Source organism: Nansenia antarctica (assembly GCF_963989245.1).
Source record: "Nansenia antarctica genome assembly, chromosome: 5".
NCBI lineage: Eukaryota > Metazoa > Chordata > Actinopteri > Argentiniformes > Microstomatidae > Nansenia > Nansenia antarctica.
In genome coordinates, this window is record NC_137690.1 from 46,873,433 (window position 1) to 46,900,304 (window position 26,872).

Sequence of the window (26,872 nt, forward strand, 5' to 3'; positions counted from 1 at the left end):
TTTAGTGATCGTTAAACTGTTGTTTATTATATCGAGTGGGTACTTTAAAACTTCAAGTTGAAAGCACCAAGAAGGACCGCCTCGAAATTCATCGATGTTCATGTCCCGTGCTCGCGCTGTTGCCTTCATTCGAATAGTGACTGTAGAGACGCTTCTACTTGCGGCTCTCTGTTCAACAACCCACTGTTGGAGTTTGTCCTCTAACTGTGTCTAACTGTGGCCATCTCGCTTTGTTCCCTCGGAAACTCTGGTTAGTCTTCTTTACTTGGGGTCTTTATACACACAAGTGGTGTGGGACTGTGAGTAAGCACAACACCGGTGTTTACTGATTACCGTAATGCTGCAAGCGGTGCGGCTTTGTAGTTTACCAGTCGTACTGAAACATTTTGACAGAGCGCCTTGAGCGCCGTGTACAACCAGTATGGATCAACAATTAACAAATTGATCCATATATAAGGCGCTCCGGGTTATAAGGCGCACTGTCGGTTTTTAAAAAAATTAAAGGCTTTTAAGTGCGCCTTATAGTGCGGAAAATACGGTAATTAAAATTTTCCACGATTAAGTTATCGCGGGTGTTTTTATCGCCATTAACGATAAAAACGATAATCGTCCCATCCCTAGCTACTAGCCATGAGTCGTTCCCATAGCAACACAGCTCTTAAAATCAAGCTTAGCCAGGGTGGGAAGGTGGCTAACTTTCTAACCTCAAAATAAGTCAGTCTTATTTTTTATGCAACAGGCAGTCTTAATTAGACTGGTCTAACCTAAGAATATAAGACTACTCTAAGGTTTAGACCTGTCTTAATCTATGTTTATGAGAATATAAGACTAGTCTAAGGCTTAGACTAGTGTTGCACGATATACCGGTACCAACGATATACCGCGGTGCCAAAATGTCACGGTGCCTACTATACCATAAGCTTTATACAACGGTACTACCGTGGAATACTATACTACCGTGTTGAACACAGTACCAGCGGGGCAACTCATAACACTTTCGGCTGCGTTCGTCAATTCGCTCCGAGAGCGCCGGAGCGCACACTGGGTGCAACGTCACAGAGCGACCGATTCGTTTGATTGGACGAGAGGCGTTCCGCGAGTGCGGGTCAGATTTCCAGAGCGAATTGACGAACGCAGCCTTTTTCGCGACTACCCATCGCGTTAGCTTTGTCGGCTAACAGGTTAGCAACCTCAAACGTTGTTCCTATGGTTCCTGCGAGCTCAGTGGGCATTAACTAGAAAATTAAAACCACTGAGTTTTCTTAAGTTGAGTTAAGTCTTGAGCTACAGTTTGGAAGTAGCCCTCTATTTTTTTTATATGCCAGTGTTTGCTTTTACTTTTCAAGTTCGTGAAAAAGACCCCACAGACGGACAGACACAGAAAGACAGACAGACAGACAGACAGACAGACACACACACACACACACACAGACACACACACACACACACACACACACACACACACACACACACACACACACACAGACACACACACAGACACACACACACACACACACACACACACACACACACCTACTTTGCTATACTCTTGCAAAAGGCCAGTTGGTCTGTTTGATGTTTCAAACTACTTATTAATAAACATGTTATTCACAAAAATATCGGTTTCAGTACTTTTACTTACCTGTAGAGTTACAGTGTAATGCATTAAATGCATGTTATTCATGCACCACTCATTAAGTTATTGTAACTTGTATAAATACATTGCATGTTCATAAAAATAAAAAGTGTTACAAAAGTGCCGCGGTATCGCGATACTACTCAGTATCGTGATACTTGGGCTGGTATAGTATCGCAGGGTAAAATATTGGTATCGTGACAACACTAGCTTAGACCAGTCTTAATCTATGTTTGAGAATATAAGACTAGTCTAAGGCTTAGACCAGTCTTAATCTATGTTTATGCAACCGGCCCCTGGTTTCTGAGCGGTTCCCATCCTGACCTTGTTCAGGCCAATGAAGGTGGCGACCCCGATGTTCTGGGCCTTGAGGAAGGTCACGCACTTCTGGGCCGTGTCCATGGAGTCCACCAGGATGTTGTCCAGGGCGCCGCAGCTGGAGGAGATGGCCACGTCGTACCTCTCCTCGATGGCCCCCAGGTCCCCCTGGAAGAGACAACAACAGCAGCGTCTCCGGGGGTGAGCGAGTTGGCACGGAAACGTAGTACGGACACAGGCGACAGGCGCTCACACTTCGTCAGGCTTAATCTCTTAACACTAGAACAGCCACGTCTTTTTTACCTACTATAAGAGCCGCCTTAAATGACCATAGTCTTTACAGTGGAAAGCTGCTATTTACACATAACGACCACTAGTTGGCATGTCTTGTAAATGAGCCTGCCTCCTACACAAAATACTGCAAAATAGCTTCATACTAGATTATCCTGATGTGATTTAGAAAATGGAAGGATACTGGGTGGTAGAACACACATATCTAGGAAAAGTTATGAAAGGAGGGTCCTGAAATGTTAGAGTGCAAAGATATACATGTTTTACTTACTTTACTTTTTCGTTCACCCATGGCTGTTCTAGTGTTAAATGACCCCACCCATGGCTGTTCTACTGTTAAATGACCCCACCATGGCTGTTCTAGTGTTAAATGACCCCACCCATGGCTGTTCTACTGTTAAATGACCCCACCATGGCTGTTCTAGTGTTAAATGACCCCACCCATGGCTGTTCTACTGTTGAATGACCCCACCCATGGCTGTTCTAGTGTTAATGACCCCCACCATGGCTGTTCTAGTGTTAAATGACCCCACCAATGGCTGTTCTAGTGTTAACTGGAGGGTGAGGGAGATGAGCACACACGCACACCTCCTTCCCTCTCTCCCTCACCAGTCGTCCGAGGATGCCGGGGATCTTCCCGCTCTTCTTCTGCTGCATCAGCGCATCCAGCACTTTCCCCCGGCTGCGGTTGGACGCCAGCGAGCTCTTGGCCTCCTCCATCTTCTGCGTCATGTCCCGGACCGTCTCCCGGGCCTGGCCGTCCTGGCGGGTCAGCTGCTCCAGCTCCGCCTCGTCCTCCTGCAGCTGCTTCTCGCAGCGGGGCGCCGCCACCCCCAGGTCGGCCAGGGCGCGGCGCCGCTCCGCCAGCGTGTCCGAGGCCGTCTGCAGCGCCTGGCGGGCGGCGGCGAGCTGGGCCAGCGCCTTGTTGTGACGGCTCAGGTAGATGTCCAGCTCAGACTGGCCCACCTCCATGGGGGAGCGCGTCTCGTTCACCGCCTTGCTCAGCTCCATCAGCTCCATCTCCTTGTCCTGGGGAGGGACGGGAACGGGGGGGGTTGGAGGAGAGGTGAGGGGGAGAGAGGGTTAGTGGGGGGGGGGACGGGGGGAGAGAGAGTGGCGGGGGAGGGTTGCAGGAGAGGTGAGGGGAGAGAGAGTAGAGTCTGAGTGGATATCCGAGATCAAAACACATAAGCAACAAAAGAGCGCACATCAAAAACGGTCACTGTACGGTTTTACAAACCCACCCACCCACACCCCCACACACCTCCACCTCCTGCTGCAGCTCGCTGGTCTCCTGCTTCAGGCTCTCCATCACGGCAGCCAGCTTCTCCTCCTCCTTCCCCTTCTGCTCCTCCAGTTCCTCCCTGCGGGCCGACGCCTCCGAGATTACCTTCTCACTGCTGGCCGGCACCTTACGCACCTCCTCTAGCTAGAGAGAGGGAGGGGTAGAGAGAGAGAGGGGGAGAGAGAGAGGTAGAGTGAAAGATGGAGAGAAAGAGGGAGGTAGAGAGAGAGAGAGAAAAAGCAAGAGGTAGAGAGAGAGGGAAGGAGAGAGAGTGGGAGGGAAGGAGGGAGAAAGAGGGAAGGAGAGAGAAAGAGGGAAGGAGAGAGAGAAAGAGCGGGAGGAAGGGAAAGAGAGAGGGAGAGAGATGGTTAGCAGGGTTAAAAAGTGAGTGTGGCTGCAGGGAGTGTTACACAAGGCCATACCACACTGAGAACACTGCTCCCCCGAGGATGCTCTACCCTGCCACCCGCCACACACACCCACCCACGCTGCCAACACACAGCCTCTACTCCACACACACCTGGATCACACACACACACACAATTCCTGGATCACAGTCACTCACACACCCACCCACGCTGCAAAGACACAGCCACTACGCCTGGATTACACAAACACAACTCCTGGATCACCCCCACTGCCCAGACACAGCCACTACTCCTGGATCACTCCCTCACACACGACACACAACTTTGTGTCAAAACTGGCGGCTGTGGCGCAGGAGGTAGACCCGGCGTCTAATGATCGCAAGGTCGGCAGATTGAACCCCGGCTGGCCACATGTCGAGATGTCCTTGGGCAAGACACTGAACCACTAATTGCTCCCAGTGAGCGGGCCGGCGCCCTGCATGGTAGCTTGCCGCCATCGGTGTGTGAATGGGTGAATGAGAGGCAATTGTAGAGCGCTTTGGAATAAGGCCATTAAAACTCTCTCAAGGTTTATGATGTGACATTGCGAATAAAAAAAGAAAATAAAAAAAAGAATTTGCTTCGGTTATGCAACTCAGCAATTACTAATAATGACTTGTGTAAGTCATGGAGCAACGGCCTCCCACAGGTCTCCTACACCCGGCCCGGTGTTTGGACAAGAAGCGTTGGGCAGGGGACTAAATAAACTGAAGGTCCAGAACCTTGGTGCCGTCCCTGTGTTCAGTACACGGCAACTTTATTTATATATTAGAATTTATAACACGGCTCTGTGGGGTTAGGTAAGATGTTGGCCATGATCACAGCCTCCTAACTTATAGATTTGAAGAGCTGCCGTGAGCTAAGTACGTGTGTGTGTGTGTGTGTGTGTGTGTCTGTACACACTTAATTGTACAAGAGCTATGATCATGGGGTAAGAAATCAAACATTGGAGTTGTGTGTCACATAGTGACCTGAATCAAAGTGAATGACACAAGGACAGACACAGAGAGAGAGAGGAAACACACAGAGAGAGAGAGAGAGAAACAGTACAGAGAGAGACAGACAGAGAGAGAAACAGACAGACAGAGAGAGAGAGAAACAGACAGACAGACACAGACAGAGAGAGAAACAGTACAGAGAGACAGACAGAGAGAGAAACAGACAGACAGAGAGAGACAGACAGACAGAGAAACAGTACAGAGAGAGACAGACAGAGAGAGAGAAACAGTCAGACAGAGAGAGACAGACAGACATAGGGCTTTCACACCGGCAAAGAACCGTTCCGGGTCACGTTCGCAAACCGAAACTCAATTGGTTCGGAGACTGAAAAGAAAAGTGGTTCTCAAGCGGGAACCAAAACGTAGAACAGTCACGTCGTCAGTGGGTGTGTCATATCTAGGCTACAAAGACCAGCAAGAAGGAAGGAGACAAAATGTAATCTAAATCTAATCATTAGTGATCAAAACAATTATAAAAAGTTTCATCATTCTCTCCATCTTCCTCACATGCTCAGCAAACACACACACGTGAACGCAGATATCGTAAGCCAATTCTATTCCAGCAATGGAGCATCTGGTTAGTAAGAGAAGAAAGTGTGTAGAAAGTGTCTTTTGTTTAATAGAAAATAGTGTTTATTTCAGATACTGTAGTGGAAGATAGTATCCTCATTTCCAGTGCAGTAGCTGCCATCTAGTAGAGAGAGAGAGAGAGAGAGAGAGACACAGACACACCTTCTCCTTGTCCTTCTCCAGCTGTTTCTGGAGCTTCTTGGCCTTGTTCTGGGTGTCTTTCAGCTTCTCCCGAGCTTTCACGTCCTGCAGGTCCAGCTCGGTGAACTTTCGCTTCTCACCTTCGAGGAACTTGGACTGCATGCCCTGATTCCTGCCGGGGCGGGACACTCTGCGTTAGCTCCTCCCTTCTGTTCACGTTACACACATGATGTTTACAACTACTACCTCTGCACATACTGGATATTACATAGTTACCCATCACTACTGTAGCCCAGCTACTAAAGTGAGCTATGAGCATTTCAATAAATAAGTCAATTTAATAAGTTAAATAAATAAGTCCATTTAATAAATAAGCATCATTTCATGGTTATGTACACGGTTATTAACATGGTTATAAGTTTATAATGTGTACTTGTTTACAAGCTCTAATGTGAGTTCACTCATTGGTTATACTACGTGATATGAATGTCATTCATTCATTTCTTTATTTCATTGGTCCATCGGGAAGAGCTAGCCAACTATAATGTATGCTGAGATAGAGGGGCGGGATTTTGTACTAATAACGATAGTAACGTGTGAGAATGATTGATGACATCTTCGAGTGAAGTAAGATCTGTATGCTGTGTGTATAACAAGTCGGGAATCAACGAACAGTTATTCCTTTGGATGTTGGTGCACATTGAAGCTACCAGAGGTAAATACATATGTCTGGTGTTTGTTTATAAGCTACATCTACTCGTTGTAGTATGTTATATTTGACAGTAGAGCTAATCGCGGCAAGCGGTTAGCTTAGCATAATTACGTTAGCATGTTGCTAGCATTTGCTGAGTGATAAATTGTTTCTATCTATATCAAAACGAAATAGCTATTGGATTTTGTAGCTCAGTGTATTCAGAATTGGAAGTCGAGAGACCAAGCAAAAGGAAAGCTCTCCGGTGGACTAACACGGAGACCGTTTCCAATCGCCTGGGGTAACTCGAGACCGTCCAGTGAATCTTCGCGCCAGTGTACTTCAATCATTCTCCTGCGCTCGTGGGAGAGCGCTGGACCCCATCCCCCCTCATCTCTGCCTCTTTTTTCGGATCTTTCAAACCCCTCGTTTACCTACGAGTCCCCCACAAGGTTACGTGAGTACTGAACCACGCACGTGCTTTTATTTTAGGCTCGTGTAAACGAGTGAAGTGGCCATATCTGTTTCAAGGCCCCCCCGCTCACAAGCCACGTCAGCTGCAACGGTAACACTGGTTAATGGACTGAGTTACAGAGTGCGTGTGTGTGTGAGTGTGGGCCCACCTTTTTATTTTACTTAATGATATATTGTACAATTGTGAATCCTTTGAGTTGACTTTGAGTTTATTGGAAACATTACATTTATTTCCTTGAAAGGAATTGGAATAGGCTTTGAGTCTATATTTTGTTATGTGATATTGTCTGTTGACATTGTATTGTGAATATTGTCTATTGACTTTGTATAACATTATAATTGACTACCAACACTTTAAATGTAGCATTTAGTAAATAAATACAGTATATCTCAAAAGTGAGTACACCCTTTCGATTTTTGCAAATATTCTGTTATATCCTTTCAGGGGATAACATTATCCTACTGAAACTTTGATATAACTTAAAGTAGTCAGTGTGCTGCGTGAATAACAGTATAGATTTATTGTCCTTTGAAAATTACCCAGTACACAGCTGTTAATGTCTAAACAGCTGGCAACAAAAGTGAGTACACCCCATAGTGAACATGTCCTAATTGTGCCCAATGATGTTGTTTTCCCGCCCTGGTGTCATGTGACTCGTTAGTGTTACAAGGATTCAGGTGTAAATGATAAGCAGGGCTGTTAAATTTGGTGTTTTGGGCACAATTCTCTCTGAATGCTGGACAACATGGCACCTCATGGCAAGGAACTCTCTGAGCGGCTGAAAAAAAGGATTACCGGTATTGCGCTTCACAAAGATGGCCTTGGCTATAAGAAGATTGCCAACACCCTGAAAATGAGTTGCAGCACAGTGGCTAAGATCATACAGCGGTTTTCCAGGACAGGTTCCACTCAAAACAGGCCTCGCCAGGGTCGACCAAAGAAGTTGAGTCCACGTGCTCAGCGTCATATCCAGAGGTTGGTTTCCAAAAATAGATGTGCGAGTGCTTCCAGCATTGCTGCAGAGGTTGCAGAAGTGGGATGTCAGCCTGTCAGTGCCCAGACCATACACCGCACACTGCATCAAATCGGTTTGTATGGCCGTCGCCCCAGACAGAAGCCTCTTCTGAAACCGATGCATAAGAAAGCCCGCAAACAGTTTGCTGAAGACAATGAATCCAAGAACATGAGTTACTGGAACCATGCCCTGTGGTCTGATGAGACCAAAATAAACCTGTTTGGGTCAGATGGTGTCCGGCGTGTGTGGCGGCACCCTGGTGAGGAGTACCAAGACAAATGTGTTTGGCCTACAGTCAAGCATGGTGGTGGCAGCATCATGGTCTGGGGCTGCATGAGTGCTGCATGAGTGCTGCATGAGTGCTGCCGGCACTGGGGAGCTGCATTTCATTGAGGGACACATGAATTCCAATATATACTGTGACATCCTGCAGCAGAGCATGATCCCCTTTCTTCGGAAACTGGGCCGTAGGGCAGTTTTCCAACATGATAATGACCCTAAACACACCTCCAAGATGACAACGGCCTTGCTGAAGAAGCTGAAGGTTAAGGTGATGGACTGGCCATGTATGTCTCCAGACCTAAACCCAATTGAGCACATGTGGGGCATCCTCAAGAGGAAGGTGGAGGAGTGCAAGGTGTCCAACATCCGTGGGCTCCGTGATGTTGTCATGGAGGAGTGGAAGAAGATTCCAGAAGCAATCTGTGCAGCTCTGGTGAATTCCATGCCCAGGAGGGTTAAAGCAGTGCTAGATAACAATGGTGGTCACACAAAATATTGACACTTTGGGCACAATTTAGACATGTTCACTATGGGGTGTACTCACTTTTGTTGCCAGCTGTTTAGACAACAGCTGTGTACTGAGTAATTTTCAATGGACAATAAATCTATACTGTTATTCAAGCAGCACACTGACTACTTTAAGTTGTTTCATTAAGATAGTGTTATCCCCTGAAAGGATGACAGAATATTTGCAAAAATCTAAAGGGTGTACTCACTTTTGAGATATACTGTATATACCCTTTGATATTTGCATTTAAAGCCACTGTGTTGTGTCATAAACAGGTAATAGGCAATTCATATGATATATTAAAACATAAATACATTAAAAGGATTAAAAAGGAAGTCCTATTTAAAATACTTCCACATAGTTAATGGAGGCACCGATCGTCATAATTTGAATACCGTAGTTTATTATTACAGGTAATACCGCCACTTATTTAAAATAGAACTCAGGCCCCGCCCATATGGCAGGGGTTACACTACCATTCTTCTTCCATTTATATCATGTTCTTATAATCACTATTTGCACTTCTGGTTGGATGCTAAACTGCATTTCATTGTGTTGTACTTGTACACTGCCATGACAATAAAGTTGAATCTAATCATGACACTGGGGGGCCTTGAAAGTGTGTTTAATGAGATAAGCCTGGGTGGGAGGTGAGACATTCTTCTTCTCACGTAGTGCACAGTGATCATAGAAGAGCTCATCAAAAATGCCTCACGACTTGGGTGTCTCCAGTGGGGGTGATCTGTGACATGGCCCACCCCCCTGTTTTTTGTTTTGTTTGTGTTTCAGTTTTTTGTTTTGTTTGTGTTTTAGTTTTTTGTTTGTTAGTTTAAAAAAAGGAAAAAAAAGAACATGTTCTGTTATTGTTTATGGACGAGGTACTGCATATAGGGAAGTGCAAAACTATCTTTCTACTCTTATCTGGGACAATAACCTTTCCCCACAGACACTAGTTGTTCTGATGTCCTGTTGTGTACATGTCTTATGTGAAATTCAATAAAAAAAATATTAACAAAAAATGCCTTTCACTCATGATTATGTCTCTAAAAACGTCTCCAGTAAAGGTCAACGGTCATACTTCTCCACTGCCTTCAGGGCCTGGTTGTTCTCCTCCATCTGCTCGGCCAGTCTGCTGGTCTTCTCTGAGAGCTCCTTGCTGTTGTCCAGGATGTCCTGCTTCTCCTCCTCCTTCTCCGCCATCTTCTTCTGGATGTCATGGCTGACACACAACACACAACACGCTCATGTTCACAACCGTCCTGTTCCATCAACGTCACTAAAGGATGGCTTATTTTTCAAAACTCTCGCGAGAATTTTCACATTGTACTGGTATAGCTGGCTCTGTATGTATATATACTCACACATAGTACAGCTGGCTCTGTATGTAAACCCCTAAAAAAAGTTAGAAAACCAACAGAAGAATATAGGGGATTTTGGCAAATATTTTTGGGCCGCTACCCACACGTTTAGCTGTGTTGCTCATTCCACGAATGCATGATCCTTACAAGTTGTACCTCGTTGTAAAGGTGACTAATCAGGCTTTCCAACGATATAAAATACAATACCAATTGGTATTATTAAAGGGGAGGAATAATCAACCAAAAAAGCATTTCCGAACTTTTTTTGAGGGGTTTATATTAGGGATGCACGATATTATCGGCCCGATATTGGGAAATTAATGTTATTAAATATTTATCGTTTTTATTCAATTTTAGCCGATATAGAGCCAATAAGATGAAGCCGGAAATATTTCCGGTTCCCGTTGTCGAGCTCATGATGCTGCGCCTGCGTACAGCCACGCAGTGGAGAGACGAGAGCGAAACATGGCTTCCCCGTGTGTGCAAATTTTTCTGAGTTTCTGAGGCAGATAGTGCAATACATGTTCGGCAAAAGTTCGGTGAACTACCGTAATAAGCCTAAAAAAGTTCAACTGTTCAAAAAGTGCAACTTCTCTGCTTTCAAAAACTGTTTGAATTTTTTAGATTGGGCATATAGTTCATGAATTACGATAGTTTGAAGGAACGCTATAAAATCCTGTGCGCCGACGACGCGAATCTATCGGCATTAGTCAAATACATGCTCACATCCAGTCATCCGCTCACTGCTCTCCATCAAAAATGGCACATCCATCAATAATATTACATAATAACAACTGCTCTGATTAGATTGCTTAGATTGTTTAATACATCAACGGGGGGAAAAGCGAGATGAACTCGCGAGTATCATGCTTCCTCCATTGAATTCCATTCAAAGTGTTTTAGCCTTCCCCCTTTCCACTGGTAATAAGGAATTGGCAAGAATAGATCGATATAAATAGATCAACATAATGCAGCACTATCATGCACAGATCAGCCTTAAAACATGTAACGTTAGATATATAACGGAGCGATGTATTTCTACGGAAAGGCTGACTGACGCGGGGCTCATACAATCTCCGCATTTGTTATAGATACGAGTGCCTGCCGCTTTCAGTTCTAGTAGTTTAGATCTCGCAACCAGGGAAATGCCGACATGTGTTAAAGGGAGCAAGACGCAAATCTACCGGCATTTGACTCATGAGTGAACGGCGAAAATGCCTGGACGGCACAGCTTGGGATTCCATTGAAGTTACAGGGAACTATGTGTGAAAGAGGCTGAAATGATTTCAACATTTGAAGAGTCAGAAGTGTTCTCTTTGTTGTGTTAACAATAGTGATGTAAGTTAGATTTGGTGAGATCACTATGGAATATTAAATCATCAATCTTTGCTCACTACATAGCCTTTCTTACATTCAGGTGTGCATGAACTACAGGTTATCAACTGTGAAATTATATCTGTTCTCATATCGGTTATCGGCCACAAGAAGCGGGTAAACATCGGTTATCGGTATCGGTTGGTAAAAATGCATATCGTGCATCCCTAGTTTATATACTCACACATAGTACAGCTGGCAGTACAGCTGGCTCTGTATGTATATATACACACACATAGTACAGCTGGCTCTATATGTATACAGTATATCTCAAAAGGGAGTACACCCTTTAGATTTTTGCAAATATTCTGTTACATCCTTTCAGGGGATAACACTATCCTACTGAAACTTGGCTGTTAAATTTGGTGTTTTGGGCACAATTCTCTCTGAATGCTGGACAACATGGCACCTCATGGCAAGGAACTCTCTGAGCGGCTGAAAAAAAGGATTATTGCGCTTCACAAAGATGGCCTTGGCTATAAGAAGATTGCCAACACCCTGAAAATGAGTTGCAGCACAGAGGCAAAGATCATACAGCGGTTTTCCAGGACAGGTTCCAGGCAAAGATCATACAGCGGTTTTCCAGGACAGGTTCCACTCGGAACAGGCCTCGCCAGGGTCGAGAAGTTGAGTCCACATGCTCAGCGTCATATCCAGAGGTTGGTTTCCAAAAATAGACGTGCGAGTGCTTCCAGCATTGCTGCAGAGGTTGCAGAAGTGGGATGTCAGCCTGTCAGTGCCCAGACCATACGCCGCACACTGCATCAAATCGGTTTGTATGGCCGTCGCCCCAGACAGAAGCCTCTTCTGAAACCGATGCATAAGAAAGCCCGCAAACAGTTTGCTGAAGACAATGAATCCAAGAACATGAGTTACTGGAACCATGTCCTGTGGTCTGATGAGACCAAAATAAACCTATTTGGGTCAGATGGTGTCCGGCGTGTGTGGCGGCACCCTGGTGAGGAGTACCAAGACAAATGTGTTTTGCCTACAGTCAAGCATGGTGGTGGCAGCATCATGATCTGGGGCTGCATGAGTGCTGCCGGCACTCTGGGGAGCTGCATTTCATTGAGGGACACATGAATTCCAATATATACTGTGACATCCTGCAGCAGAGTATGATCCCCTCTCTTCGGAAACTGGGCCGTAGGGCAGTTTTCCAACATGATAATGACCCTAAACACACCTCCAAGATGACAACGGCCTTGCTGAAGAAGCTGAAGGTTAAGGTGATGGACTGGCCAAGTATGTCTCCAGACCTAAACCCAATTGAGCACATGTGGGGCATCCTCAAGAGGAAGGTGGAGGAGTGCAAGGTGTCCAACATCCATGTGCTCTGTGATGTCGTCATGGAGGAGTGGAAGAATATTCCAGAAGCAACCTGTACAGCTCTGGTGAATTCCATGCCCACTTTTTTTTTTTCTTTTGTTGCCAGCTGTTTAGACATTAACAGCTGTGTACTGAGTAATTTTCAATGGACAATAAATCTATACTGTTATTCAAGCAGCACACTGAGTGACTACTTTAAGTTATATCAAAGTTTCATTAAGATAGTGTTATCCCCTGAAAGGATATGACAGAATATTTGCAAAAATCTAAAGGGTGTACTCACTTTTGCGATATACTGTATATACTCACACATAGTACAGCTGGCTCTGTATGTATATATACTCACACATAGTACTGGTACAGCTGGCTCTTCTGGATGAAGATGTCGTTCTCCACGGTGAGGAACTCCACAGCTGTGTTCTTCTCTTTCTCCAGGGCAGACTTCTCCTTCTCCACCATCTTCACCCTGTTCAGCTGAAGACACACACACACACGAAAAACATTGGGTCCCAATTTGCTGCTGCTAAAGATCTCTGTGAGCCACTAAAACCACGTGCAAAGACCGGTTTGGTAATCTGGTGTTGCCACAAATTGGGTCTGGCCCCAAAAACAAACAAAATGTTCTTATCTTCTGTCCAGACTTCCCCCACCAGAAGAAGAGCTGTGCTCTACGTCAGCCAACAGAGGGTGGCGGTTTGGGGATAGCTTCATTTCAACTGTAGGCGTCAAAACAGATCATGTGACCCCACCCAGGGCATCAACTGTACTTTATTTCTACCAGAAGGTGATGACTAAATTCACCAGGCAGTCGGATGATTTTTTACATAATTTTTTTAACCAACACTAAGGCAAAGCTTTAAAAAAAAAAAAAAAAACACCACCACCACCACATTAGCATGACTGCTGCTGACGCATTGAAAATTACTCCCTGGGGACGCTTGGGTGGCGTAGCGCACTAAGCATCGACCGTGTAACAGCAGGGTTCCCGGTTCGATTCCTGCCACGTCAGACATATCCTGCAGTGTTTCCCCTACCATTGCCATTGCCGCCCCCCCAACGGGACCTCCCGCCCCCGCAAGAAAAATGTCAATTCGGTTCATTTTTATAATAATATTTTTCTCCCAGTTGTATATGGCCGAAATATGTTTATTATGTGGTCGAAATATGTTTATTCTGTGTCATTTGCCTAATTTATGTGCACCCTCATTTAATATGTTTCTCCTCTGTGCGTTTTGCTGCCACGCTTTTTTTTTTCCCTTTCCTAACACCAGGGGAGCCACCCCTCCTAAATGTCGTTGTTTGGTACCTGTACTGTAGCAATGACAATAAAGACCATTCATTCATTCATTCAATGTAAATGTATGTTTCCCATGCCAATAAAGCCCTTTGAAATTGAATAGAGAGAGAGAGAGAGAGAGAGAGAGAGGTGTCAGCAGATGAAAGTAAGCAAAGTAAGTAACCGTAGCAAATATAATTTCTGAAAGAAAACATTGGTTCAAATTGTTCGTTATTATTGTGACTTAACTAGATAGTGTCTGATTGTAGTTCCATGGTGACTAGAAAGTGTCTAGTTCCATTGTGGGAATAGTGTTAACGAACTAGCAAGCTAGCTAGCTAGCTCAGAGGTGATTAGTAATAATAGATGGTAGTAGTAATAATACAATATGTCTTATTCTGCTAGAATTGGGCTTTATGGTAATAAAATACAATAAAAAAGTGGATTGAAGCATTGGAACAAACCCTCTCTCATTGGAAATGTCTGTTTTTCCATAGATGGACATTGAGATTGTTTTTCAGGTGAGAGAGTCAAGTCAAAATGACATTATCTGACTGCATTGCCCACAGCAACCCAATATACAATTAGAATGATGTTATACATTGATATGGATCAATTTATACCTCTTATTAGATTATACATATTCTGGTTGTTATGTTTGCCTTTCGGTGGACAGCAAAAGAGGGAGAGAGGAGGATAGAGAGGGAGAGGAGGAGGAGAGAGAGCAGGATGGAGTCAGCACACCAAAGAGACAGCAAGAACCAGGTGAGAAAGTGGACAGGTAGTCAAGACCACAAGTAGCCTTGAGAACCTATGGTTCTGGTGCAGCACCCTCAGCAAAACATTTTTGCTATTTAAACATGTCAGCATGTCATCACTGACAGATGACAGGTAGATAATGAAAAGTAGTAAAAAAAACTGGAAAATGATGTTGCCAGACTTGCAGACTTTTTAACCAGACCCTGTCACATATGTTTGTGTGTGATTGTCAGTGCAAAGAGGGAGAGAGGAGGATGGAGATGACACACAGAGAGAGAGAGCAAGAGCAGGAAGAACCAGGTGAGAAAGTGGACAGATAGTGAAGTCAAGATTGTTAGTGTCAAAACACCCTCCCAAGGCAGCTCAGTCAGTCAGTCAGTCAGTCAGTCAGTCAGTCAGTCAGTCAGTCAGTCAGTCAGTCAGTCAGTCAGTCAGTCACTCTCTCTCTCTCTCTCTCTCTCTCTCTCTCTCTCTCTCTCTCTCTCTCTCTCTCTCTCTCTCTCTCTCTCTCTCTCTCTCTCTCTCTCTCTCTCTCTCTCTCTCTCTCTCTCTCTCTCTCTCTCTCTCTCTCTCTCTCTCTCTCTCTCTCTCTCTCTCTCTCTCTCTCTCTCTCTCTCTCTCTCTCTCTCTCTCTCTCTCTCTCTCTCTCTCTCTCTCTCTCTCTCTCTCTCTCTCTCTCTCTCTCTCTCTCTCTCTCTCTCTCTCTCTCTCTCTCTCTCTCTCTCTCTCTCAAACCTCTACGGTCTCTATCGCAATAAAAAGAAAAATATGAGTGGGACTGCTGCACTCAGAAAAAATTACTTAAAGAAAGATTTAATATATTTATTTATTTTTGACTCCCTGCACATAACGAGTGAGTTCTGACTGGTGATCAGATGGTCATGAGTTCAAATCCCACCTGGTTAAAATCCCCACCACTGACTGGTGTGCCCTTGAGTAGGGCACTCAGCCTTAAGTTACTCCGGGGAGGCTGTCCCTGTGATCTCTAATTATAAGTCGCTTTGGATAAAAGCAGCTGCTAAATGGAGAAAAAATAAAGTAATGTAAATGTAGAACGAACTCCTGTAAGCTTTACATTTCGCACCCATCCCTGTCAAAACACTGCTAGATTCTCCCCCCCCCCCCCCCGCATGTTTTCCGTCATCTCAAGCGGCCGCGCGCAACTGGGTTTCCGTTAACCGGTAATTACCGGTCTTTGTCCGATAAAATCTGTTGAAGTCCGACATATTTAAACCTCTTCGGTCATAATGTCCGGTGAAAATAACCGCTAAACCCAGTAGCCCATTCGGCGGTAACGCGCCCCATCTGGCAACCCTGTCTCTCAACGGCGCGAGTAGTTTCATCAGTTAATTGAGTTTGATCTAGTCTAAATAAAACCACTGCAGTGACCGGAGTCAAGGTTATTGTTCTGCGTGTTTTGGATGTGCTAGAGCACAGTGAATGACCACCGAGGGCCGTGAGATGCGGCTAGTAAAGGACGCTAGCCATCTCAACCCCGTTCATTGATTGAGCCTGCCGTGCCCGTTCCACCCCTGAGTCGGGAGAAGTACTACGGGAGTAGTGCGCTACTATCGACAGCCTGGGCTACTGGTACCATTAGATTAGGATTGATTAGATTAGGTTGACAACACCACACTACATTTGAGTTTAGGGATATCAATGTTATATATTTGTGTATGTTTTATCTTTATGTATTAAATGTTATAATTGTTCCACATTTGAGACCTGTCTTCCCCCCACTCAGTTATTCAGTCGGTGTCCATCATTTTAGTTCAATTTAGTCTATCTATAGTGTGTTTAATTTGTGCCACTAAATTGAAATAGTCCACGGGTGTGTATCCCCCCGATACATCCTCCTCATTCTCATACTCCCGAGTCCGAGTAAGTATGATTTGACAGGCAGCTAGACTTAATGCCTTCCCAAGCAGGTAAAGATTGAGGCGTTTGGGCTTCAAAGAACTTGAACTGAACTTGAACTGGGCTGTAAGATTCACTCACAAACATCTGCCTGACAGAGGATCAACAACATTGCAGTCCTCAATAGGGCTGCACGATTAATCGATTTTAAATCGAAATCGCGATTTGAGATGGTGCGATTAGCAAATCGCAAAGCCTGCGATTTGGGATACATTATACAGCGCGTCGGATTCAACGTCAATGAACGCACACACCCAAGAACAACAACACTGCACGTGAAACGCCCAGGTGTGAATCTGTGAAGACGTTTCAGTAGCTAGCAACATTCATGGTGGATAAATGGCTTCAGCAGAGCCAGAAGCAACGATTTAGTCCCGAAGAAAAACAGCACTTCTGTTGTAAGTATTTCAGGTTTAGGATGTGCAACAAAAGCAGGTGTTGCGCACGACCTGTCGTGGAACAATCGCTCCATCCAGAGGCAACACCACAAACCTGTATCAGCACTTGAAAAAGTATCACAGGCAGCTCTATGATGAGTGTACGGTCAGAAACGGAGAGTTAAGTGAAAGTCCCGTAGCCCAGTCTAACGTTAAGCAAACTAGAGTTTTAGAGTCGTTTGCGGCTGTTCTCAGGAAGGCACCGTGAAATAACCAATTCCATCACGCATTACCTCGCTAAAGACGTGGTGTCTTAACACTGTGAGCAACGAAGAGTTTAAAAAACTCATCCAAACGCTCAATAAAAGATAATGTGATTCCATCCCGCACGTACAGAGCTGAAAAAATGTGGAGTACTATGCAACAACAACCGATCTGCGGTCGAGCCGTGCACTTACATACATTACGACGAGTTGAAGAGCTTTATCTATTTCAATGTTTACAGAAAGGACCTATTCTTTTTTACTGGACATTTTTATTATGACTTTATTTAACTTGATTGCAGTATGTGCAATATTTAGATGCTGCTCCTGAGCCATAATTAAATAACCTTGTTTGTAGAAAGGTCCTATTTTATTTTCATATTGGAATTGTTCAAAAAATGTTTTACACTTGAGAGAAACAAAATGGCAGCTGTTTAAAAAACCCATACATAAATATCAGTGACCAGGGCTCTACGCTAACCTTTTTCACTAGGAGCACATGTGCTCCTAAATGAAAAATGTTAGGGGCACACAAAGAAATTTAGGAGCACAGTGAAAAATGTAATTATAACACATTTTTATTAGTGATTTTGCAATTTTTGCACCAAAATCACACATTGGCCCATGCCTACAGCCCTACTAGACGCAGAGTTGATGGCATTGTATTATGGTAACTAGCTGTGTCAAGTTCTCCTGGTTAGCAGCATGTTCATTCATTCATCCATGTCATGCCTGTCAGCTAGCAGCTAGCAGCCCAGCCAGGCTTTAGGGCTAGGTCTGTCAGCTAGCAGCCCAGCCAGGCCATGCAGAGGTCTGTCTCCATGCTGCCCACCTCCCTGCTGCTGGGTCAGGCTACATCAGTCACACACGGTGGCCAGACAACTCCACATCTAGGGGTATTAAACTACCCCACATCCAGATGACCAGTCCCCAGCCCCATGCTGCCCGGGGTGGTGACATGTGGAGGTGGCCAGCCCAGCACGGTGCCTCTGCGGCGGCTAGCTGTTAGCACACCACCATCCCCGGGGGTCCCACCTCTCTGCCACACTCAAGTACAACATGTTGCATTTTCATTCCATTAGGCAACTTGCTTCCTAGGGTTTCCTAGGATTAGAGATGCATTTGGACTTCTGGAGTACCTCCACTACTTTCAATGGGTTCTGAAGGTCTGAGAGCTTTCTACTTTCTACCCTGGGTAGTTAACCCTGGTTGTAACCTTGGGTTCAAATCTGGAGTGTGTGGGACCAAATCTGTAGATGTGGTGAGCTAATGAAGCTAATGAAGCTTGAGATGAGAAAAGGGCGCTCGTCTCTTTAAGGCCCAGGCGGGAGTTAGCGATTAGCGATGTTAGCTTAGCGCCAGTTTAACAGAAGTAACTTCACTTTTAACATGACTTCCCGTGGTCGTAGCGGGCTGGCTGACGGCTTAAAATGTGGCCACACGGTTCGCGCAGATTTATTTTTAGAATTATATAAAAAAAAAAAAAAAAAAAAAAACGGTACTCGCACGTGTGCTCGTGAATTTATTTCTCTAGTCGCACAGATGTATTTTTAGTCGCAAATGCGAGTGAAATGGGCGCACTGTAGAGCCCTGCGAGTGTTTCCTCTACATGCATTTCATCGTGGCGGACCGCCACGATGGAATTTCCTCCGCCACCATTCAGATTTCTCAACCCAAAAAAAAAAAAAAGATTTAGGCCGCTTTTCAGACCTTCACAGCGCTAGACACACCCACAAGCGCTGAAACTGGACCAGTCCGTGTGTGTCGCGAGTATTGAACTTGAGGCTGCGTTCGTAAATTCGCTCTGAGAGCCCCGGAGCGCACACTGGGTTCAACGTCATAAAGGGACCAAGTCATTTGATTGGACAAGAGGCATTCCGTGAGTGCTGATCAGATTTCCAGAGCGTATTTACGAACGCGCCCTGGCTGTCACCCGAACACCGCGAGCTAGCGTAGTGTATAGGGTTGGGTACCGAAAATCGGTACCGGTAGGTACCGGTTACTTTACATTCGGTATGTACCCGTACCGAATCGCAAAGGAGATTTCGGTACCTCATTTCGGTACTTTTGTGTCCGGTGTCATGCAACAGTCAACCACACGTGACTTGAGTCGTGACGTGACATCGCCTGTTAAATTTCCAATCAGTGCGTGTCGTGGTAGTGAGGTGAGCAGTTGTGTTGAGAACTTAAGAAGAGTGAGTTTATAGTAAGTGTAGTAATATAGTTAGTGATTGTATTATTGTATTATTATTATTATTATTATTATCATCATCATAATCATAATAATATTATCGAATTTCGCTAGCTAGCCTAGCTACGAGGTCACCGAGAATGCCGAAGGCCCTAATGAAGCAGCGTTCTAAAGTGTGGCTGCATTTCACCCGACTCGACGAAAACAACGCTAAGTGCTCAAAATGCTTAAAATCCTTCGCACTTTATCGCTATTATGGCGATGTGCTGTGCCTATGGTGTTCCTCAGTCCAGCGGCAGTCAAATGCCGGTAGATTCGTGTCTTGCTCTCTCAGCACCGCTTCCTGGTTGACGACTCCCGTTGACAGCGGGGGGAGAGAAAAGTTTTACCAGGGAATTCGCTCCGCGCTGTGTCGTTCAGTTTCAGGTAAAGTGACGTGAAAACAATATTTGTTTACTTTATGTTTATAAATCTGTGCCATTAGACAATTATGTCAAAACAAAAAAAAAGTCAAAATGACAATAAAAAAGTCAAGAGAGGTGTCGTATTTTGCCAGAGAAGGCAAATATGCTGATCTTTTTGCAAAATAATTGCTGAGGTGGGAGTTTTATTTTAATTTGAGTGTATATTTAACTAATAATATTGTGCCTCAGCAATAAAAAAGTGAAAAGCTGTTTAATGTTGTCGACCGTGTTATTATTATATATATATATATATATATATATGTCATTTTAAAAAATCAAAAGTACCGAATTAAGTACCGTTTTGGTACCGGTACCGTTTTTAAAGTATCGGTTAGGTACCGGTACCGGATAAAACCCAAACGATACCCAACCCTAGTAGTGTAGTGTAGTATAGGATGCGTAGTGTAGTGTAGTGTAGGATGGAGAGAGAGAGAGAGAAGCCTCTCTATGTGTTACCTATGTCCAGTGTACTAGAACCACTCTAACAGGAGTGTTTGTCCGTGAATAACACCGGCTATGCCCGGGGTAGAAACACAAGACTATAGCTGGATAAGGTCTACACGGTCATTTTAAGCCGTCGACCAGCCCTCTACGACCACGGGAAGTCATGTTAAAAGTGAAGATACTTCTGTTAAACTAAGCTAAGCTAAACATCGCTAATCGCTAACTCCCTCCTGGGCTTAAAGTGACAAGTAATAACGTTGTGAAAAAAACCGTCAGATCAGTGTTTTTGTTTTTATTGACAACGGAATTACATGCTGGAAAAACATGCAGACACAGACAATAAGAGACACACGGGAGAAGTACAGGAAAACATTTTATTTTTTTGGGCCATCCTCGAGTTTTGGCTGAAATTACGTCGTTGTTTTGAGCACGCGTGCGCGTTTCATGCGCGTGCACGCGAAAAAATCGCGGGCGCGCGCTGTGCGCGCGGTCAGCACTACCCGCCACCATTGTAAAAATTCCTGGAGGAAACACTGAATATGTTGTTCCAATTCATATCTTTTAAGTTCTCATCCTTGCATTAGAACAGTTTGATGGCATAAGAGCAGTTAACAGTTTGATGGTATCATGTGGTAATGCAATTTCTCTGAAATGAGTCCATGATAGAAGGTGATAGATAGACAGATTCATCCAATCACCTGCCAAGTATTTTTTGAAAGTACCTGCCCTTTTCCAAACAGCTTCCAATTAAGCTTTCCTAGATGGTTGTGTGAAACAAACCACCTGAGTCAGGTTAGTAACGCTCCATCACATGTTTTAATCTGAAGCTTGCTTTTAAAGCAACCCAACTTTAAAGCAACCCAATGTAAGTTTAGTTCTTTCACTCGTAGCTCGGGCTGTGGGGGTGCTAGAGGAGGGAGCCTCTAAGTCCCCTGAAGACGTACAAACAAACTGCACGTTCATACGACCTTCCTAGCCGGAGATATGGCCACACTTTACAAAAACTTCCTTTGGGTCGCTTTAAAAAAAAAAACGCAAATTAAATCGCAATCGCAATATCTGTCCAAATAATCGCAATTCGATTTTCCCCCCCCAAATCGTGCAGCCCTAGTCCTCAACACAGCCCTGTCCTGAACACACCACAGCTGACCTCAACACACCACAGCCCTGTCCTCAACACACCACAGCAGACCTCAACACAGCCCTGTCTTCAACACACCACAGCCCTGTCCTGAACACAGCCCTGTCCTCAACACAACACAGCAGACCTCAACACAGCCCTGTCCTCAACACACCTCAAGACTCCTGAACACACCACAGCCCTGTCCTCAAGACTCCTGAACACACCACAGCAGTCCTCAACACACCACAGCAGTCCTCAACACAGCCCTGTCTAGGGTTGGGTACCGAAAATCGGTACCGGTAGGTACCGGTTACTTTACATTCGGTATGTACCCGTACCGAATCGCAAAGGAGATTTCGGTACCTCATTTCGGTACTTTTCTATCTCGCTCCGGTGTCAACTGGTGACTCGTGAAAGTTATATTTCCTCTCGGTCTTCTTGGTTCTGGGGGCTATGCAGGCCTCTTCACTAGATCCCTTTTCTAAGAATATTCTGATGTCCTTGAGGGGCTGCCGAACAAGTGTGTACTCGTGTTCGACATCAGTACCAACGATAGGCACCCCCAGCTTAATGGAGTCCCCAAGGCTCAGGAGTTTTATTTTCATTTATTTTAATTTGAGTGTATATTTAACTAATATATATTGTGCCTCAGCAATAAAAAAGTGAAAAGCTGTTTAATGTTGTCGACCGTGTTATTATTATATATACAGTGGGGAGAAGTATTTGATGCACTGCTGATTTTGCAGGTTTTCCCACTTAGAAAGAATGTAGAGGTCTGTCATTTTTATCATAGGTACATTTCAACTGTGAGAGACGGAATCCAAAACAAAAATCCAGAAAATCACATTGTATGACTTTTAAATAATTAATTTGCATTTTATTGTATGAAATAAGTATTTGATCACCTACCAACCAGTAATAATTCCGGCTCTCACAGACCTGTTAGTTTTTCTTCAAGAAGCCCTCCTATTCTCCACTCATTACCTGTATTAACTGCACCTGTTTGAACTTGTTACCTTTATAAAAGACACCTCTCCACACACTCAATCAATCAGACCCCAACCTCTCCACAATGGGCAAGACCAAAGAGCTTTCTAAGGACATCAGGGACAAAATTATAGACCTGCACAAGGCTGGGATGGGCTACAGGACAATAGGGAAGCAGCTTGGTGAGAAGGCAACAACTGTTGGCGCAATTATTAGAAAATTGAAGAAATTTAAGATGACGGTCAATCTCCCTCGGTCTGGGGCTCCATGCAAGATCTCACCTCGTGGGGCATCAATGATCATAAGAAAGGTGAGGGATCAGCCCAGAACTACACGCAGGACCTGGTCAATTACCTGAAGAGAGCTGGGACCACAGTCTCAAAGAAAACTATCAGTAACACACTACGCCGTCAGGGATTAAAATCCTGTAGCGCACGCAAGGTCCCCCTGCTCAAGCCAGCGCATGTCCAGGCCCGTCTGAGGTTTGCCAATGATCATCTGGATGATCCAGAGGAGGAATGGGAGAAGGTCATGTGGTCTGATGAGACCAAAATAGAGCTTTTTGGCATAAACTCCACTCGCCGTGTTTGGAGGAAGAAGAAGGATGAGTACAACCCCAAGAACACCATCCCAACCGTGAAGCATGGAGGTGGAAACATCATTGATTGGGGATGCTTTTCTGCAAAGGAGACAGGACGAATGCACCGTATTGAGGGGAGGATGGATGGGGCCAAGTATCGCGAGATCTTGGCCAATAACCTCCTTCCCTCAGTAAGAGCATTGAAGATGGGTCGTGGCTGGGTCTTCCAGCATGACAACGACCCGAAACACACAGCCAGGGCAACTAAGGAGTGGCTCCGTAAGAAGCATCTCAAGGTCCTGGAGTGGCCTAGCCAGTCTCCAGACCTGAACCCAATAGAAAATCTTTGGAGGGAGCTGAAAGTCCGTGTTGCCCAGCAACAGCCCCGAAACCTGAAGGATCTGGAGAAGATCTGTATGGAGGAGTGGGCCCAAATCCCTGCTGCAGTGTGTGCAAACCTGGTCAAGAACTACAGGAAACGTCTGATCTCTGTAATTGCAAACAAAGGTTTCTTTACCAAATATTAAGTTCTGTTTTTCTGATGTATCAAATACTTATTTCATGCAATAAAATGTAAATTAATTACTTTAAAATCATACAATTTGATTTTCTGGATTTTTTTTTAGATTCTGTCTCTCACAGTTGAAGTGTACCTATTAGTGTTGTTCCGATACCATTTTTTGATCCCGATACCGATACCGATACCTGACCGTGCTGCAGTACTTGCCGATACCGAGTACCGATCCGATACCACGGCGTTTGAAAAAACAAAACAAAAAAACATGTTTTTTGAGCCGCATACTCACCTCGATGTAAAATTATTGCTAACACTTAGTCTGGCACTGCTCAAAACCTTTGTAAAACAGGAAAAAATACCAACAGAGAGTGAATACTATAGAACTTTTTTTTATTGTCTACCTGGTATGGTGACAAGAAAATCAACCCCTTATAAAACCTGAAATGTGGCTCTCACAGATGCCAATCAGTGCAATATCCATTTAAGATATAAAACAGTCGTAGTAGTAGTGCAACAGCAAGTGAACATTTACAAACAAAATAACTTTAGTACTTAAAAAAAATAAAAAAAAAATATGTGTTAGTACTCGCCGATACCGATACCAGCATTTTTGTGCGTATCGGTGGCCATGCCGATACTAGTATCGGTATCGGAACAACACTAGTACCTATGATAAAAATTACAGACCTCTACATTCTTTCTAAGTGGGAAAACGTGCAAAATCAGCAGTGTATCAAATACTTGTTCTCCCCACTGTATATATGTCATTTAAAAAAATCAAAAGTACCGAATTAAGTACCGTTTTGGTACCGGTACCGTTTTTAAAGTATCGGTTAGGTACCGGTACCGGATAAAACCCAAACGGTACCCAACCCTAGCCCTGTCCTCAACACACCTCAACACTGCTGAACACACCACAGCCCTGTCCTCAAGACTCCTGAACACACCACAGCAGTCCTCAACACACCACAGCAGTCCTCAACACAGCCCTGTCCTCAACACGAGTGGAGAAACTGCCATCTTGTTTATGCAGGACCCATCCTCTCAGTTCTGTGCTCCTCTGTGGCTCAAGTTGGTAGAGCACGGCGTTAACAACACTTAGGTTGTGGGTTCGATTCCCACTGGGACCGTATATACTGAAAAATGTATGCACTCACTGCAAGTCTCTTTGTATACAAGCGGCATGCCTGGAGAAGGTCAATGGCCCTCTACAAGTGGCAGCTAAATGGCGCATCACCACATTACCTTCTCCCCCCTCTGGTCGTTGAGGAGTTCCACCCGGCGGCTGAGCGTGTGGATGGGCTCCTTGAGGCGGCAGGAGCCGATGATGTCCTCCAGGTACTCCAGCATGCCCTCGTCATGCTCTGTCTGGCCCCGGGGCTTCATCATCGCAATCTGCTCCACCTCGCCCTGCATGGGGGGACACACACACACACCAGACGCGCCAGACACAGACACACACACACACATACACACACACACGTTAAGACATGTCTGGGGTCCGTCACACTCTCCAACAGCCATGTTGGGATGAAAGACTGGTAGATTGTATTGACATTATAATCAATCAGTTAAATAAGCAGAGTTCAACCTGGTCCTATCGAGAGTCATGGAGAGTAGATTACCAACACAGTGGTGATGGGAACACACATTTTCAGATTTCAGAAAACTATTATTATTTAGATTTTTTTTTTGCTTAATTCTGCAATCCTTCAACAAGTGAATAAAATATTAAAATGGAGAAAAATCTAAGCACTGAATCTCAAACAGTGAGATGGTTCTTAAAAACTAAATAACATGCTGATACATAATTCCAACTCTTTTTTGCAAAATGATGGGGTGAAATGTCTGATCTTTGTTATGATGGTCCCCCACTGAACCCTCGTTTTCCTCTTTGAAGACAGTCTCTTAGGTCAGTCTTATCTTAGCTGGTCTTATGGGTGTACTCTTTCTTTCTGACAAACCAGAACTTCCATGAAGATGTGGCAACTTTCACTACACCACCAACACCAGTCACAGATACAACAGCCTTGACAAAACAATGAAAGGTACTGAATTACTATTACGTAGTATTCAATAGATTACTAAATGTCACTGGTAGGAAAGCTGCATAGTTGTAATATAAAAAAATACAATAAATAACCAACAAATATTTATAATTGATGTGCATGACATAAGCTAGGTTTAAAATGAATGCTGTCAGTTAAGATGGTGGTGTAGATTATACAAAATATATCAAATAAAAAGATGGTGGTGTACGTTATAATATAAACAAATTAAAATAAATATATGGCTTGTAAATGTGACCGTGGAAAAAATAAATAAATAGCCCCTTGCCTCAGTAAGGGCAGTGCACACGCACACACACGCACAAACACGAGAGAGAGAGCTCAACATATAACATAAATAGAGGCTTAGGCTCATCAACTTACCAAGATAAGACAGTAGAACTCCCATTTCCCATAAATACAGCACAACATAGACACAGACACACACACACACAACAACTAAAAGATGCATCATCCTAAACCATGAGGCCAGAGTTGACAGGCAATAGTAACAGTAAGTATCTTGTAGAATCGTCTAGTAAAATAAAATAGAAAAAGAACAACATTCTAGCTCAGTGCAACAAGTGGACTGCCCTGTCCTTTACACTATCTTCAGTCTTCAACAGGCTTGTGGAATTCTCTCAGCTCAAAAACATTCATGAAAATGAAGAAAATATTATTCAATGGTACTACGACAAGGAGCAACAATGATCAAACAAACCATATAATATGATGTAATGTCATTAAAAGAGGAAGAACCAATAGATGACATTGGCAATACATGTTGAGAAGCCATTCTGAGGAGGGGGGGGGGGGAAAGAAAATAAATAAATAAATAAACCAAGTGATGTTTATGTGTTGAAATCAAAGGACCGAAATGAAGAGGGATGTTGGAGCCCACCACACTGAAGCAGCACTGCTAATATTGGGGTTGGGGTCTGTATACTCACGCCAATATTTACGTGCTGCTGAAGCGTAGCGGGCAAAAGGGGGGACCCCCCCTCAGTGACAAACAGCAAACCTCCTTTTGTCCAGTCAACCCCCTTTTTAGTTTTTTCTTTATCCACCAAAACCTCCCAAAAATAAACCCCTACAGCCCTACTTTATAGAATCCTGCACCCAGTTGTACAGAGTAACACCAAATAAATCCACATCATCTGGGAATCAAATGGGAAGATTTCTTCCTTAAAATCCTAAAGCAGCAAATGATGGTTCGCACCCTTTTGACATCGTTTCAAACCATGATGC

General features: G+C 44.3%; 1 protein-coding gene across 1 annotated transcript in view; it reads right to left on the reverse strand.

Moving 5' to 3' along the window:
- Window positions 1–26,872, reverse strand: part of smc4 (structural maintenance of chromosomes 4) — a 48,100-nt gene that overhangs the window by 15,932 nt on the left and 5,296 nt on the right. The window contains exons 5-11 of the mRNA XM_080532757.1: window positions 24,822–24,986; window positions 13,025–13,152; window positions 9,696–9,836; window positions 5,668–5,818; window positions 3,510–3,674; window positions 2,855–3,274; window positions 1,961–2,122 (exon numbers count right to left, since the gene is read on the reverse strand). Coding sequence (XP_080388883.1) covers window positions 1,961–2,122; window positions 2,855–3,274; window positions 3,510–3,674; window positions 5,668–5,818; window positions 9,696–9,836; window positions 13,025–13,152; window positions 24,822–24,986 — 1,332 coding nt within the window. The remainder of the gene's footprint in view (window positions 1–1,960; window positions 2,123–2,854; window positions 3,275–3,509; window positions 3,675–5,667; window positions 5,819–9,695; window positions 9,837–13,024; window positions 13,153–24,821; window positions 24,987–26,872) is intronic.